Below are 13,976 nucleotides of genomic sequence, written 5' to 3' on the forward strand. Positions count from 1 at the left end.
ATCTGTCTTTTGGGGATTAACTGGATCACGCCTCACCTCAGTTTGCCTTTGCTAGTGACATAATTTGCGGTCTTATTCTGGGTATTGTCAGGAGTGCTCATAAATTTCTGTTGTCAACCCAAGCCCTTTTGGAGATTTATAGTTTTTTTTAGTTGTGGCAGAGCAATATTAAGTTCCTCTTTAAGGATTTTCCCCGTACACTTATATTTTCTGTGTCAGACAATTTTGGTGTTTTCGAATTAAAAGAAAGGTATGGAATGTATCTTTTTTTGATGGGATGATACGTACATGTTTCTAGAGTATTCAGTCTGTAATGGAATTTGCTTTGCATTTGCAATGTAATAATTATATCATCTTCTTTTATATTTGAAGATTGATATCAATAACCGAAAGTTTTATTGTGGTAGGGATGTCTGCGAATCCGGTTTATGATATTATCAATATCAAACCAAATACATTTTGCCCGTTTGCCTTTTTTTGACAAACATTTCTGTATATGCAGGACTCTTTTTTTCGTATTTTCTTTTTTTAAATTTCTATAGATAATTTCTAAATATGGGAATATCCTATCCTTTATTGATCAATCTTAACAACGGATGAAATTGTAAGAATAAAAAAAGTCTGGGTTGCGTTACAGCCGGATACAGAATTGAGTCACAGCTTTTACTTCTTTCATCAGATTCATTCCGTCTAGCTTAGACGCCTGTATTCAACATTCTTCTCATCTTCTACTGCTTTACGTCTTGACGGAAAGCGTGCATGTTTGACTGTAAAATAGACGGAAAGCATTGTTCTTTTCTGACCTTCAAGAAGAGATGGGGTAGAAGCAACATGGTGTTCATGAAGAAATCTTAGTGTCCTATTTATTTTCGTTTATTGAATAAAAAAGAATATGCCGTTTACTTTTTTCTCACTTCCATTTTTAATAATTTTTCTCTTTATTAATGTGACCAGGTCTCCAGATAAGCACAAAATTAATTACAGATATTACATTTCCACAAAATGTTTTAACCCTTTTAAGAAAGTGATATATTATCTAACAGCAGAGAATAGTTTTCTCATATATTCTTTAAATTAGAAACTAGAGGTCGGAGATCTCATGTCTTCGTCAGATGTACGTTGTTCTACAGAAATGAACATGTTTATTTTTACGTTTTAATAACCAATGTAGTCTAAGGTAAAAGAATCTCTGTACTCCCTTTTTTATGCTACGGACACCCTGAAAGAGTTTGCCAGATTTTACAGGCACACAGGTCTCCAGTGGACGTCATCCATAACAATTACTTCGTGTGGGCGTATGAAATAACCTGACGCATGTCCAACTTTTCCTCCTCCAGCTGAAGTTATAATGAACAATCCCTCATTAAATGTTATTTGATCCCATCCCATTATGGGGTTCCCAATGCAGCTGTCTCCAAGCAGACGTTGGTCATTATTTTTAAACACAAAAGGTGCGCTGCAGTGACGTAGGGACCCCACGAAGCCCATTTACAAACTTAAAATTGGTCTCAATAATAGTAACCTGTCCACCAAAAATGATAAATATCAATTTACATATACAAAAGTTATTTTGCTCACAAGCCACAAACACAAAAGGTGCACTAACATGCCGTACGAACCCCCCACAAAGCCCAGAATATGCACTCAACATTGGCAACAACGGTAATCTGCCTGCCAAAAATCATGGACGTCGAATTATGCCTTCCATGGTTATTCCACTAAATCCGCAGTCACCCACAATGCGGCGAGACAATTCCATAGTCTTTCTGAATAAGACAACAAGTTTACACTAGTGTTCCCTGGCCGGCCAAATGTGTCTACGAAAGCGCCTATACTTTGCAAGGACGCATCAGGCGCCAGGCGCCGAAGCGCAAGCAATAAAACGGGTCCGGGAATATACACCCCGAGAAATTTGGATTTTTTTAACCTTTCATAACGCATTATCCTACATATTGCGACGCAAAGTAACGCCGACCTCTTGACGTTTCACTGTTAGTACGCAAGGTATACTACTGGAAAACGCAACTTAAACACATACCCTATAGTTGAGGTCTCCACACCGAGAAATCCAAGGAAACTCCACCATTAAAGAAATACTGTTGAGACCTGTAACCTAGCTCATCGATAGCACACACAACACTTATAAGTTATATATAGCACAAATATCCTATGCAAACGAGGCTTACTGCCTATAACCAACCAATAGAAGAAAAAAGGGACAGAAAACTAAATACCAAATAGGACAAATAACATGGACAGCTAGTACTGACAGCTGTTCTGGCCATAAGGTCGATGACCTACATAAAAGACAGAGCACAACCAACACAGCTGTCCTACTCTAATTGGCCAGAAGGTTGACCTACATACAAGACAACACCAGAACAACAAATAATAAGAACAAGATAACTTCTTTTCCACATTCCTATAAAACAAAAGAGTTCAAACTTACACCACAAAATCTATATTACAATACCTTTACACCATACAAAAATCTAGACTCATGCCACATCGGTACTTGAACTACAAACAAACAAAGGAACAAACACAAAAGATCTATTACGGGGACATAACGACCTCCATGACTCTCATCTTTGAACTCAATCTTGGGGACCACCACAGTAACATGCCTATCAAATTTCATTAACTTCCATCCACACATACAAAAGTTATCCTGCTCACAAGAAACATTAACAAAATGCCCCCTGTAGTCACAACGAAACCCCCCACGAAGCTCAGTAACGAACTTAACCTTGGTACCGACAATAGTAAGCACCACACCAAGAATTATAATCAACATTTTACAAATACTTGAGTTATTTTGCTAACAAGCCACAAACACAAAAGGTGCACCTACGTGACGCAAGGACCCCCCACGAAGCCGAAAGTTGTACTTGACTTCGGCCTCAACAAAGGTAATCTGCCTGCCAAAAATCATGGACGTCGAGTCATGCCTTCCAGAGTTATATCGCAAAATCCGCAGTTCCCCACACTCCGGCGAGACAATTTCATAGTCCTTCTGACGAAGACAACTAGACCCCTTTGATGAAGGGGAAGTAAAACTACCGGAGAGTGAGAGAACGGTTATAAAATAGAATAAGTCAACGCCATTGACAACAATAGGGTCGTTGCTAGACATTTGATGTTTCTACATCAAATTGATAATCTTTTAAAATTAATGTAAGTGTGAAATAGTTGTAGTTTTATCAAACAACATAAAGTACTACACATAGTGGCGGGCAAATCTAGCAAAATTGTTAGATGTCTGGTATCCATCCTAGGAATTTGGAAACCAGCCATATCAAAGAGAACGTGCCTCCGTACAACTTTGTTTGAAAACGGAGAGAAGATAAGATTTCTGTTTTTACCATTGCCTCTGGTGTGGACATTACGATGCAATCGGGCACGCTGTGGCTGTCTGGAATTAAGGCGGGGGTAAAAATGCGCTGGACCGTCGGTTGATGTGCTGACCCTAACCACTGACCTCGGTCGATATTGATCCCATCACCGTGGAAGATTGCGGAACTATTTTCGTGATGCCAGGCCAGGACGTGTCTCTTCTGGAACCTGAAAGTTTGGAGACTCCATTTTTGTTGATCCCCCGCTTTCATCATAGCAGACGTTATGCTATCTAAAGTGGCTTGGCCCATTAGAAGGACTATACACTACCGTGAGTCTGCGGAGTAACTACTTATTGGCGTTGTAACCAACATCCAAAACGCCTCAAGGATTACAAAGTTGACTTTGCAGAGAAACGTTATGTCTAGTAGGCGTCTTAGCTGCTTATAGTGCGTTTACAGTGATGTTGCATGCATTTGCCAGTTTCAAGGAGGCAAATAAGGCCACAGCAACTAATTTTTATGAATGACATCAGCGCGCGCATTAATTTTCGCCTGATTTTGGAAAAAAAGAGAAACTTTGTTGCCTTCTGACAGTTGTCAACATGCCGAAAATGGGTAAAGATGACTGTTGCCATGCCGGAAGGTGGATGGCAGATAACTAGGGGATGACACAAGAAGAGGCTGTGATTTAATGTTTTGTTACTTTCTTTGATGTAGTGATATGGGATGCTGGCTGTGTATATGTGATGTTCCCACTCAATCAAAACCATTTGTACAATGTTTGAGACAAAATTTTAAAATGTAGGAACCTTGTTTTTTCGGCCCGTGTTGTTTTTTTCGCCCGCTCGCATTAGATTTGAAGTCCGGAATCCGCGCAGGATGTCATCCATAGAATTTACTTTCTGGGGCCTAAATGTCTTTCAAAATCGTCTTTAGAAATGCTGCAGTTGAAAGTGTCGCACAGAGCAGGGGAACGGTAAGCACATTAAAAGAGACAATTTTCGACTATATCATGTCCACATATAACGTCAGCCCTGGGCATGACATACCTCAAAAGCCAAATGTATCTGTTGAAAAACATAACCGAGTCTACATCTGATAATTCTCACTGTGGAGACATTAACGTGAAGCAGCTCAACCAGATAGGTTGGCTGGTGTGCAAATCATTTTCAAAGGTATTCCCAAGGAAATAAATGTTTTTATGAACGGTTATATGATTTACAATGTATAGATAAAGCATATGTTCGAAGAGCGTGTCGTATAAAGACGCAGGCGGAAATGGCTGCCGTGGGACTACTGATTGTTCCTTCTTGAGGCTCATAAAATGAAATTGATTCCATTTGAGAGTGATGAGAACACAATACGTTGTTACATTTAGAATTATCTCGATTACGAAATAAGTACCACCAAATTCCATCCCACGTTCCAAGTTCTCCACGTTTGTAGACAAAAAGGAAACTACTCTCATCACAAAACCCACACAGTATAGAAAAAAGTGGAATAATTCGTCTTCCACTGTCTCAGAAAAAGAAGTCGAACCCAATAGGTTTGAATGTAGTGTTTAGTAGTCACATACTATATTGTTATCCATTGTCCATCCTTTCTTTTCATGTTACATGTACTTGCAATTAGCCTACGGGCAATGGTGACCAGATGCGAAACGTTGACAATAGTTTCACAGCCAAAATGTGTCCATACACTGATTGCTGTAACTGATAGTCATTCATGTGCAAACCGAAGCGAAGAGATGGTTATGTGATGTTACACCAAAAAGCAGTTACTCAAGCAACTGAATATGATTTTGGATGTGATGTTAGTCCCTTCTGTCACGACAATTCTGATCCATGGCGAACACAGTTTGTGTTTTGTGCTGGAATGAAGTCGTGCTTCCCCGTCAGTTCCCCTTGGTGATCCCAGCATCATGATGGATGTATACCAGCAGCTTAATGTGTAAACGGCTTTCATGTCTAGCCAAAAAGCCTCCCTACTCACATCTGTACCCGTGCCCTCACTGCTACCATTAGGTGGGTGGTGCTCAACCTCAGCTTTGAAGAAAGAGGCTTTTAGAACGTTTCTTTGGGGCTCGGTGCAGTAAGGATTCTCTAAATAGTTTATTAATTATCATAGTTACTTGGTGTTCTAAGCTATTCAGATATTTCTTCTCAAAGATATGTCGGTCAAGGATTTTGAATCACTCAATCACTGTATTCGCATACTGGACAACTTTAAACAACATTCACGATATGATCCTATATATCTGATTCACTCCATAGTTAGTGCTGTGAAATTATGTAGCTCCTTACCACGACTGACCAGGACAAATATTATTTTAAGCAAGTCTAATGGAATCTTACTACCATGCTGTTGATTATAGTTGATTCCAAGTAACGTAAAGGAAATTGAAATTCCAAAATGACATTTACGATAAATGATGCCTGTTCCATAACACATTGAGCAGTTAGCTTATCTTAAATGAGAAAAAGTAAGTTGAACATGTACGGCACGTACACAACTTTCATAGAAAGATATGCAATGCGACTTCTTGATGTATGATTATGGTCATTGAATAAGGTAAAATGTATAATGTGCTGTGCAAATATTGCCTTCTGATCTGCAAGACGCCCGAAAGCGTTAACTCTGATCGACGAAAACGCGTTTGGAAGATCACTCATGCTGCAGTATTTGATCCGTTCATACAGCAAGAGAAGTACTGGTTAAATCCCTCATTATTTACAACTGTTGCTTTAGGTAAGAAAGGGCATCACCATAAAATAAGTGAACAAAATGCGTTATGAATTTTTCGTTCTATATTTGAATACAAAAAGTCAAAGAATAAAGTTTGGATTACCTACTGGTATCTAGATTTACGGTACAGGTAGGAAAATGTTTTACAATATGTGCATTCCGACATTTGTGTGCACTATTTCACACTCGCATATTGATTTTGATTTGGGTATGATGCACAGTGTCAAGAACAAATATTGGCTGGTCCCAAGGCTCAAAATAAATTACTATCCCTCGCCAGGCTTTTCCGTGACTCGATAAAGGTAATGTGGAAAGGTTGAGGTACTCATGTTAATCTAATGGCGCGACCAGGTGACTATTAAACGGACAGGGGAGGGTTACATTATGAGACCCAAGACAGGTGCGTTTTTTAGCATCAGCAAAACGTAGTATACATAAATGTTTTGTATTCCTACAGCAACATCAGCCCACTGCTGATACAGCGCAGTCTCACCAAGTTGAAGCAATCACAAGAAAATATGGAAACTGTTCTTTTCAGTTTGGCTAGTCTCCCGTGCTATCGGGCTCAAGTAGAGGTTACCCTCTATTGATTATATGCAATGAGAACTCACTGTGAGCCGGGCAATTTATTGTGAAAGAAGCTATTTGTGTTTCTGCACTTGTAACTCTAGTGTAGCTACATCGATTTGGTGTGCAGTTATGTCGGAAGATAGCCCAATTGTTTGAGCTTATCCATGAGTGTTCAGTTTTGACACATGGCCTCTGTCACATGACATGTATTATATCTTGTTATGGCTTGAAAGAATCCACACTACATAATTTACCTGGTGCCCACTCTAGCAAATGGCCTGTTTCCATTTTATTATCCAGTAATGGCCGAAAGCATCTGCCTGTCCGTTGTTACAGCCTTAGTTATTTTACTCATATAGTATCTGGTCTACCATTAGCGTTTTATGAGAGACTGGGGCATCGTTATTGCCTCTATTCTTTATCAGGTTTATAATACGAATGCTTGTTGGTATGCAGGACGGGTCCTAACTAAAGGTAATCTGTGCCTGTCTCAGGGGCCTTGTGAAATTTCTATCAATGGATGCTTCAGTTATGCAAGCCAAACTGATATTGAAAAAATTGTAGTATTGCAGGATTACAAGATGCAAATTTACATAGCCTCTAGTATTGTCAATCTAAGTGCAGGGATGGCATACAAAGCAACATTGGGTTGATCAAGATGCAGAGACACTCATGTTATTACAATGATAGCTTCCAAAACTCACAGATAAGACGTATATATAAGTGCCAAAATTCGATTGTGAGAATACGGTCACAGATCTAGATGAAACGGTTGGATAATGTTCCGATGCCGAGCGTCTACGGTCGATACCAGTGCTTAGATGTGACTCTAATGACCTCTCAATAAGTTGTATCTATGATCTATCGTCCGTTCCAGTGCCAGTGACATATTGCGTTGCTGCATGGTTGAAACATTTTATGTGGCTAAGCACGGTGGTTATGGTTCCATCGACTGCTGTTTAATTTCCTAGATAGGGCGCCATGCCACGGTGATCGATCAGAAGGAGCGTGTCATGAACGACAAAACAGGCACGATCTCGAGCCAACTTTTACAGCTTTTAGTCCACGGTTATAAATTCTTGTCGTTCAAGATTATACAGATGCTGATTTATATATGTGCTTGGGGGAATGTGAAGCGCTTTAGTGCCATAATGCTATAATAGCCGTTAGCTACGACGTGGGGTCGTGTGGCGCAGTCGGTAGCGCGTTCGGCTCACACCTGAGAGGTCGCGGGTTCGAACCCTGCCCATGTCACCGATCTTGTGCCCTTGGGAAAGGCACTTTACACGACTTTCCTCACTTCACTCAGGTGAAAATGAGTACCTAGCTTAGGCTAGGGACGTCCCTCGGATAGGACGTTAAATGGAGGTCCCGTGTTTGGGAGAGCCATACCCCACGCACGTTAAAGAACCCACCGCACTTATCGAAAAGAGTAGGGGACCTTCCCGGTGTGAGTGGTTCAAACCTTACAGTCTGGTCTCGGGGTTGACATCTTTGAAAAGGTGATAGTCACCTGTTATGTCAATCCTTCCACAAATGTGGTAAATCTTCATAAATAAACAAATAAATAAATAAATAAATAAATAGCGTTTGTGTAATGAGATTGATACGATCTGCTGCTTTTGGAACCTTACGGTCATCATCTTCAAGAAAACGGATTGGTGACTGCTATATCCGCAAAGAGGGGCATATATTATGTCTTGAAAGAAAAAGAGAACTTCTGTCCATGGTCAATGGACACGTACACATCTATCAGTCAACAGATGTAGACTTTCTAGAATGTCTGCGATCTCGTCATCTACTCCAAGGGCTATATACATTAATCGTGTCAGAGACGCTCTTAGGACTACAAACTGGTTATCTCTTTGCAGTGCCATTTGCTGTTGCCACGAGGCTATATCTGCTATAAATATGTATATATATGCTATAAATAATCCTTATGTTGTATTGTATTTGCAGATCAGCTACTGGTCCACCAGCCCTGAGCTGAGCATCAAGAAACGGTTCCCCTACTTTTCACGAACTGTTCCGTCTGATGAATTTCAGGTGAGAAAGATACTTCGAAAGGAATTTTATGCATGCACAAAATTAACGTTGACTTCAAAGATTTCTGTTGCCCTTGGATTCGGTCTTTGCATATAAAACACGGGGATAGGGATCTGGCAACACCTGGGAGTCCTTGTCACTAAATGCAGGTCACGAAAATAATTTATCTCTCTGGTAAGCAGAGTAACAACTATGTGCCACTTGAGAAAATCTAATGGTTATATCATGTTATAAAACGAGCTACGCATACATGCAATAATTCCGATGGGACTGCATTTATGCCTTATGTTCGCAAGGCATGTACACTTTGACAATTGATAATCAACGCTTTACGATACTCAGAATTGCAGAGTACTGCAACCAGTTAATATACGGTTCTATAATGGCTGCGTTGTATTATATTGTATTTGCAGTCTTCATCACAGTTTATGTACATGGCTATGTGAGACAATATTGTTGTGACAAAGTCCCGCAATTCATATCTTTGCCCTCCCCTGCCAATGCGTGTTTGGATTTGAGAAACAATAAAGAAATAGTTTCAAATCTGCATTAACAAAACATTCCTCAGGCTAGAGCAATCATGGACATTGTGACCACCTTCAACTGGACCTACATCTCCGTGGTGTACGAGGATTCTAACTACGGTCAGCAGGGGCTGTCACAGCTTAAGGCGGAGGCTGAGAGAAGAGGCATCTGCATTTACTTGGCCTTGAAGTTCCCACGAGATTCGCAGATGGCCAGTAGCGAGTGTTTCAACGACATTATGAAAGATCTCGGGACCAAAGACACCGTAAGAGGTGAGACAACGTAGTCAATAGCACAAGCAAATTTCTTGTAATTCGTATACTCTTGGTGCCAGCCAGCATGCAGATGTAGCGATTTGATAAATGGTAATGTTATACAATGTGGTGACACTGAAAAAGACGGATGCCTCAAGTGTGTGGGTCTCAGATTCGCAACCTGTTATACACCTTTAACACTTGTTACATCTTGCCGTTCACTACTCACATAGGGAAAATCATCATAGATAAATAAATCAATAAAAGATGAAGTAGCTTACGGAAGCGTTTGGTGTCGTTTCAGTGGTGATTGTGTATGGTACTGACCAGGACGCTGCTGAGTTGATGCGGGCTGCCAAGCGTGCTAACACTGCAGGGCGGTATGTGTGGATAGGCAGTGATGGCTGGAGCAGTCGGCAGTCTCCAGCACAGGTAAACACTGAAACTGAAAATATGTTGTTATTCATGCAGATATCGCGGATCATATATAAGTTTTAATAAAACGCTACTAGCGTCAAACAACAGTTTCTTGCTACCAAAACCCAACACAAACCGTAAAAGGACAACATTTTATTACCGGGCAATCAACCTTCGGAACAACTGATCACAACAAATCAAAACATATTCCAGCTCATCTACCTTTAAAAAGGCCATACACCAACTCTTCAAACTTAGTGTAAACACGATGATTACTTTGTACATTATGTTCCTTTCGTTTGTATATTATGTAAATTTCATTTTGTGCCAAATGTATGTTTTTAACATGTTATCTGTTATATGTATGTTTTATTTTTGTATGAGCCCAGTAAGACAAATTCTTTAGTACATCCATCCAACCGAACGAGCATTACATCGTCATTACCTGAGATGCAGCCATATGGTGCCGTCAGGGTACTTCGACTTCTGGTCAAGCATTTCTATCGACCATATGTTTTCCCTTCGATAACACTTAGGCTAATGGTCAAGTGCAACAATATCTGCTAGTCAGCTATATTGTGCCTATAGGCACATTTCATGGCTTCTATGGCCATGCCCCAAGTACTGTAATAAAAGTATGATTGTCCGATTTGTTAAGAATGGTTCCCTTGTCACATATTCACGAATTTGGCTTCCTTTAAACTAGTCGAATGCCCCTCAACCATAGTTAGGGGTAGGTCGGCTGGTGTTTGGCGGATTCGGGTACCATTAAAAGTATCAATGAGGTTAGCATAGAGTAATTTTACACGTAGCAAGCTGAATGGTTATTGAGTACACGAGCACATTTCTATTTGACCTCAAATGAGACCGGTACGTCTTTTCTCACTCCTATATACATAAAGGACTGTTTTGCTATTAGAAAAAATACCGAAACTCATGGTTAGCCCCACGTGATTGTATATTATAGCACTTGATGTTTAGTACCTAGGATATTAAGTTTCATTTTATTTTAGTAATATGTACTATAATTTTCCCAGTGTTGACTCTTAATAATAGTCTACGACTGGTTGGTCAACCCTGGCTGTTGTAGGCCGAACTAATAAATAATAAATAACTATATCTCTGTCAGGGACAAGAGGATGAGCTGGAGGGTGCCATCACCATCCAGCCCATGGCCCAGGAGATAGAGGGATTCGACGAGTACTTCGCGTCCCTGAACCCGGCCACCCACCGGCGGGACCCCTGGCTCACCGAGCTGTGGGAGGAGCACTTCCAGTGCAAGTGGCCCGGCAGCATGCTCACCCCCTTCAACTACCACTTCGACAGCGTCAACAAGACGTGCGACACCAACGTCTCCATCAACGCCCACACGGGGTACAAGCAGGACGGGCAGCTGCAGTTCATCGTGAACGCAGTGCTGGCGTTCGCGCACGCTCTGGACGACGTGCACAGGACGTACTGTAAGAACGTGAGCGGGCTGTGTGAGGACATGAGGAGGGTTACGGGGAGGGAACTGCTGGAGTTCATCAGGAACGTTTCGTTCACCGGTAAATACTAGCTTCACATGTTACCCTGATAATTTATTAGAATATTTTATTGGGAAAACAATTCAAAACTACAGGCATAGCAATTAGATCGAGATCTACATGATAAGCTGTCATTTTGAAAAATCCTTTACATCTCAAAAATAAAGTAAGACGATTCAAAGATACGCATGTGTGCGGCACACTGATCGCACATGACTGTGTGTTTTTTAATGCTCTTTATTTAATAATGTTTCTTCGAAGAATGAACTTTTTTCTAGCTTGAAATAAGCATATTATATGCATCATTACAGAATCTTCATATCTAATTTTACAGGAATCACTGGTCAAAAGTTTAAGTTTAGCGCCGTGGGAGACGGACCGCCGAGGTACAAGATCCTGAACTACCAGCAGGTCTCTGACGGCGTGTATGACTACGTGCCGGTCGGGTCTTACAGTGAGGGACTCGACGTGAACGTCAGCATGATACGATTCCGACTGGACAACGAGTCGTATCCAGACTCCTTCTGCAGCAAGGAGTGCGGCATCGGGGAGATGAAGAGCTTGCAAAACGAGGCGTCGTGCTGCTGGATCTGCATCCCGTGTCAGAAGTACCACATCTTGGTGGACGAGTTCACCTGTGAGGAGTGCGAACAAGGGAAAATCCCAGACGAGATGAAGAAGCAATGCCTGAACGTCTCCCTGCATTACTTGCAGCACAGCAGTCCGTGGGCAATTGCTCCAATGACCTTTTCCATATTTGGCATCGTCAGCACGACCGTAATTTTATCCATTTTCATTCACAACGCGGAGACGCCAGTAGTGAAGGCATCAGGCAGGGAGCTCAGCTACGTGCTGTTTGCTGGAATCTACTGCTGTTTCTTCATGACTTTCGTCCTGATTTCCAAACCGTCCAAGTTCGTCTGCGGTCTCCAGCAGGTCGGCGTCGGCTTCTGCTTCTCGATGTGTTACACCGCACTGCTCACCAAGACCAACAGGATCGCCAGAATCTTCAACAGAGCCAAGCGTTCAGCCAAGAGACCAAGTTACATTAGTCCCAAGTCGCAGCTGCTGATAACGTTAGGACTAGTGGGCGTTCAAATTCTCATTTCCGCGATACTGCTCTTCACAGCACCGCCCATCGCGAAGCCAGACTTCCCGTCACGAGAGCAGGGACAGCTTGTCTGTAGCGCCGTGCTAGACGGCTCCTTCATGATAGGATTAGCCTATCCAATAGCCCTCTTTATCCTGTGTACTTTTTACGCATTTAAGACCAGGAAGATTCCAGAAGCATTCAACGAAGCAAAGTTTATTGGTTTCACCATGTACACGATCTGCATCATATGGCTGGCGTTCGTTCCAATCTATTACACTACAGCGAGCAATATTGAAGTGAGGACTGCTACAATATGTTTCACGATCAGCATGAGTGCAGCGGTAACGCTGGCCTGCATCTTCCTACCAAAGGTTCATATCATAGTGCTTCATCCAGAGAAGAACGTCAAGCTGAGGAGAATGACGTGCGCCAGAAGACAGAGCTTCTACTCACTGCAGGGTACTTCAGAAAGTAAGTCGTCATGTGAGTTGACCTTACAAAGCTATAACATGTATCATTCTCTACTGCTAATACGCTGCAATATTATGAAATACGAGCTTTGATGTGATTCATGAACTGGTCTTGCTTCTACTGGTTTTAATTGTCTTCATTGTTTTCTTTAGCCACAGCCACAGAACTCGCTCTAGCGAGACGGAGGTCCAAGATGAATATGTGTCCCAACTGTGGCGCTCCTATTCCCTTAGCCGTGGCCAAATCCTTAGTGGACAAAGCTATGAAGAGCAAGGACAAAGAAGAAAGAAATGCTGCAGCTGGGGGGCGTAATCGGCGTGCTGTGAAGTTTAAGATGCCGATAGACGGAGAGAACGTCGTCGCCTCCAGTTCCTCTCGTAGGAACCCACTTGGCACGACCGTCAGAAAGCGTGGTGCGTTTCGCTCGCGAAAGTTCACTCCTCCAGAGAGTTCCACTATAGAAAACAAAGAATCCGTGGAGGAAGCCGCTCCACCTACTATAGAGATAAACATAGCAAGAACTCCAGAGAAATCAAAAGAAGAGACGCAAGTAGCCCCAGTAGAAGAACAACAGCCACCTGGTGAAACAGACACTGAACCTGGCAAACCAGATCTTCCGAAGAGCTCCCCTCCTCACGACAGCCCTGTGGCGTCTGTTCACGAGGAACACGAGATCTCGGTTTGTATGGAGCTCTCCACGGCAGGGCCCTCGGGATCGGGGAGTTCAACAACAACAGAGGAGGTCATCGCCAACCACCATCCTCCTGTCGACCTGGACGCTAACTCCGAGTCTCAGACGGAGACAGAGGAGGACACTCAAACAAACTGCGTGGCGACCAACACCACAGCAAAGGACAGAGACTACAGGATGGCGCTTCAGGAAGAAATCAAATTCGCACCAGAGGAAGAGTCAGGGTTTCCACTCGAGGAGAAGTCGGACATCAATTGCACTCCAGAGCTCAGTCACATTATACAAGAAGCTACTTGTTAG

General features: G+C 42.1%; 1 protein-coding gene across 1 annotated transcript in view; it reads left to right on the forward strand.

The window, feature by feature from the left end:
* The window catches only part of LOC109479916 (metabotropic glutamate receptor 2-like), a 24,808-nt gene extending 10,832 nt beyond the window's left edge, over positions 1–13,976 (forward strand). Inside the window, exons 2-7 of the mRNA XM_019781976.1 lie at positions 8,613–8,699; positions 9,268–9,496; positions 9,783–9,910; positions 11,025–11,442; positions 11,756–12,985; positions 13,138–13,976. Of these exons, the coding sequence (XP_019637535.1) occupies positions 8,613–8,699; positions 9,268–9,496; positions 9,783–9,910; positions 11,025–11,442; positions 11,756–12,985; positions 13,138–13,976 (2,931 nt within the window). The remainder of the gene's footprint in view (positions 1–8,612; positions 8,700–9,267; positions 9,497–9,782; positions 9,911–11,024; positions 11,443–11,755; positions 12,986–13,137) is intronic.

This window comes from Branchiostoma belcheri, unplaced genomic scaffold (genome assembly GCF_001625305.1).
Source record: "Branchiostoma belcheri isolate BF01 breed outbred unplaced genomic scaffold, Haploidv18h27 scaffold5, whole genome shotgun sequence".
Classification (NCBI taxonomy): domain Eukaryota; kingdom Metazoa; phylum Chordata; class Leptocardii; order Amphioxiformes; family Branchiostomatidae; genus Branchiostoma; species Branchiostoma belcheri.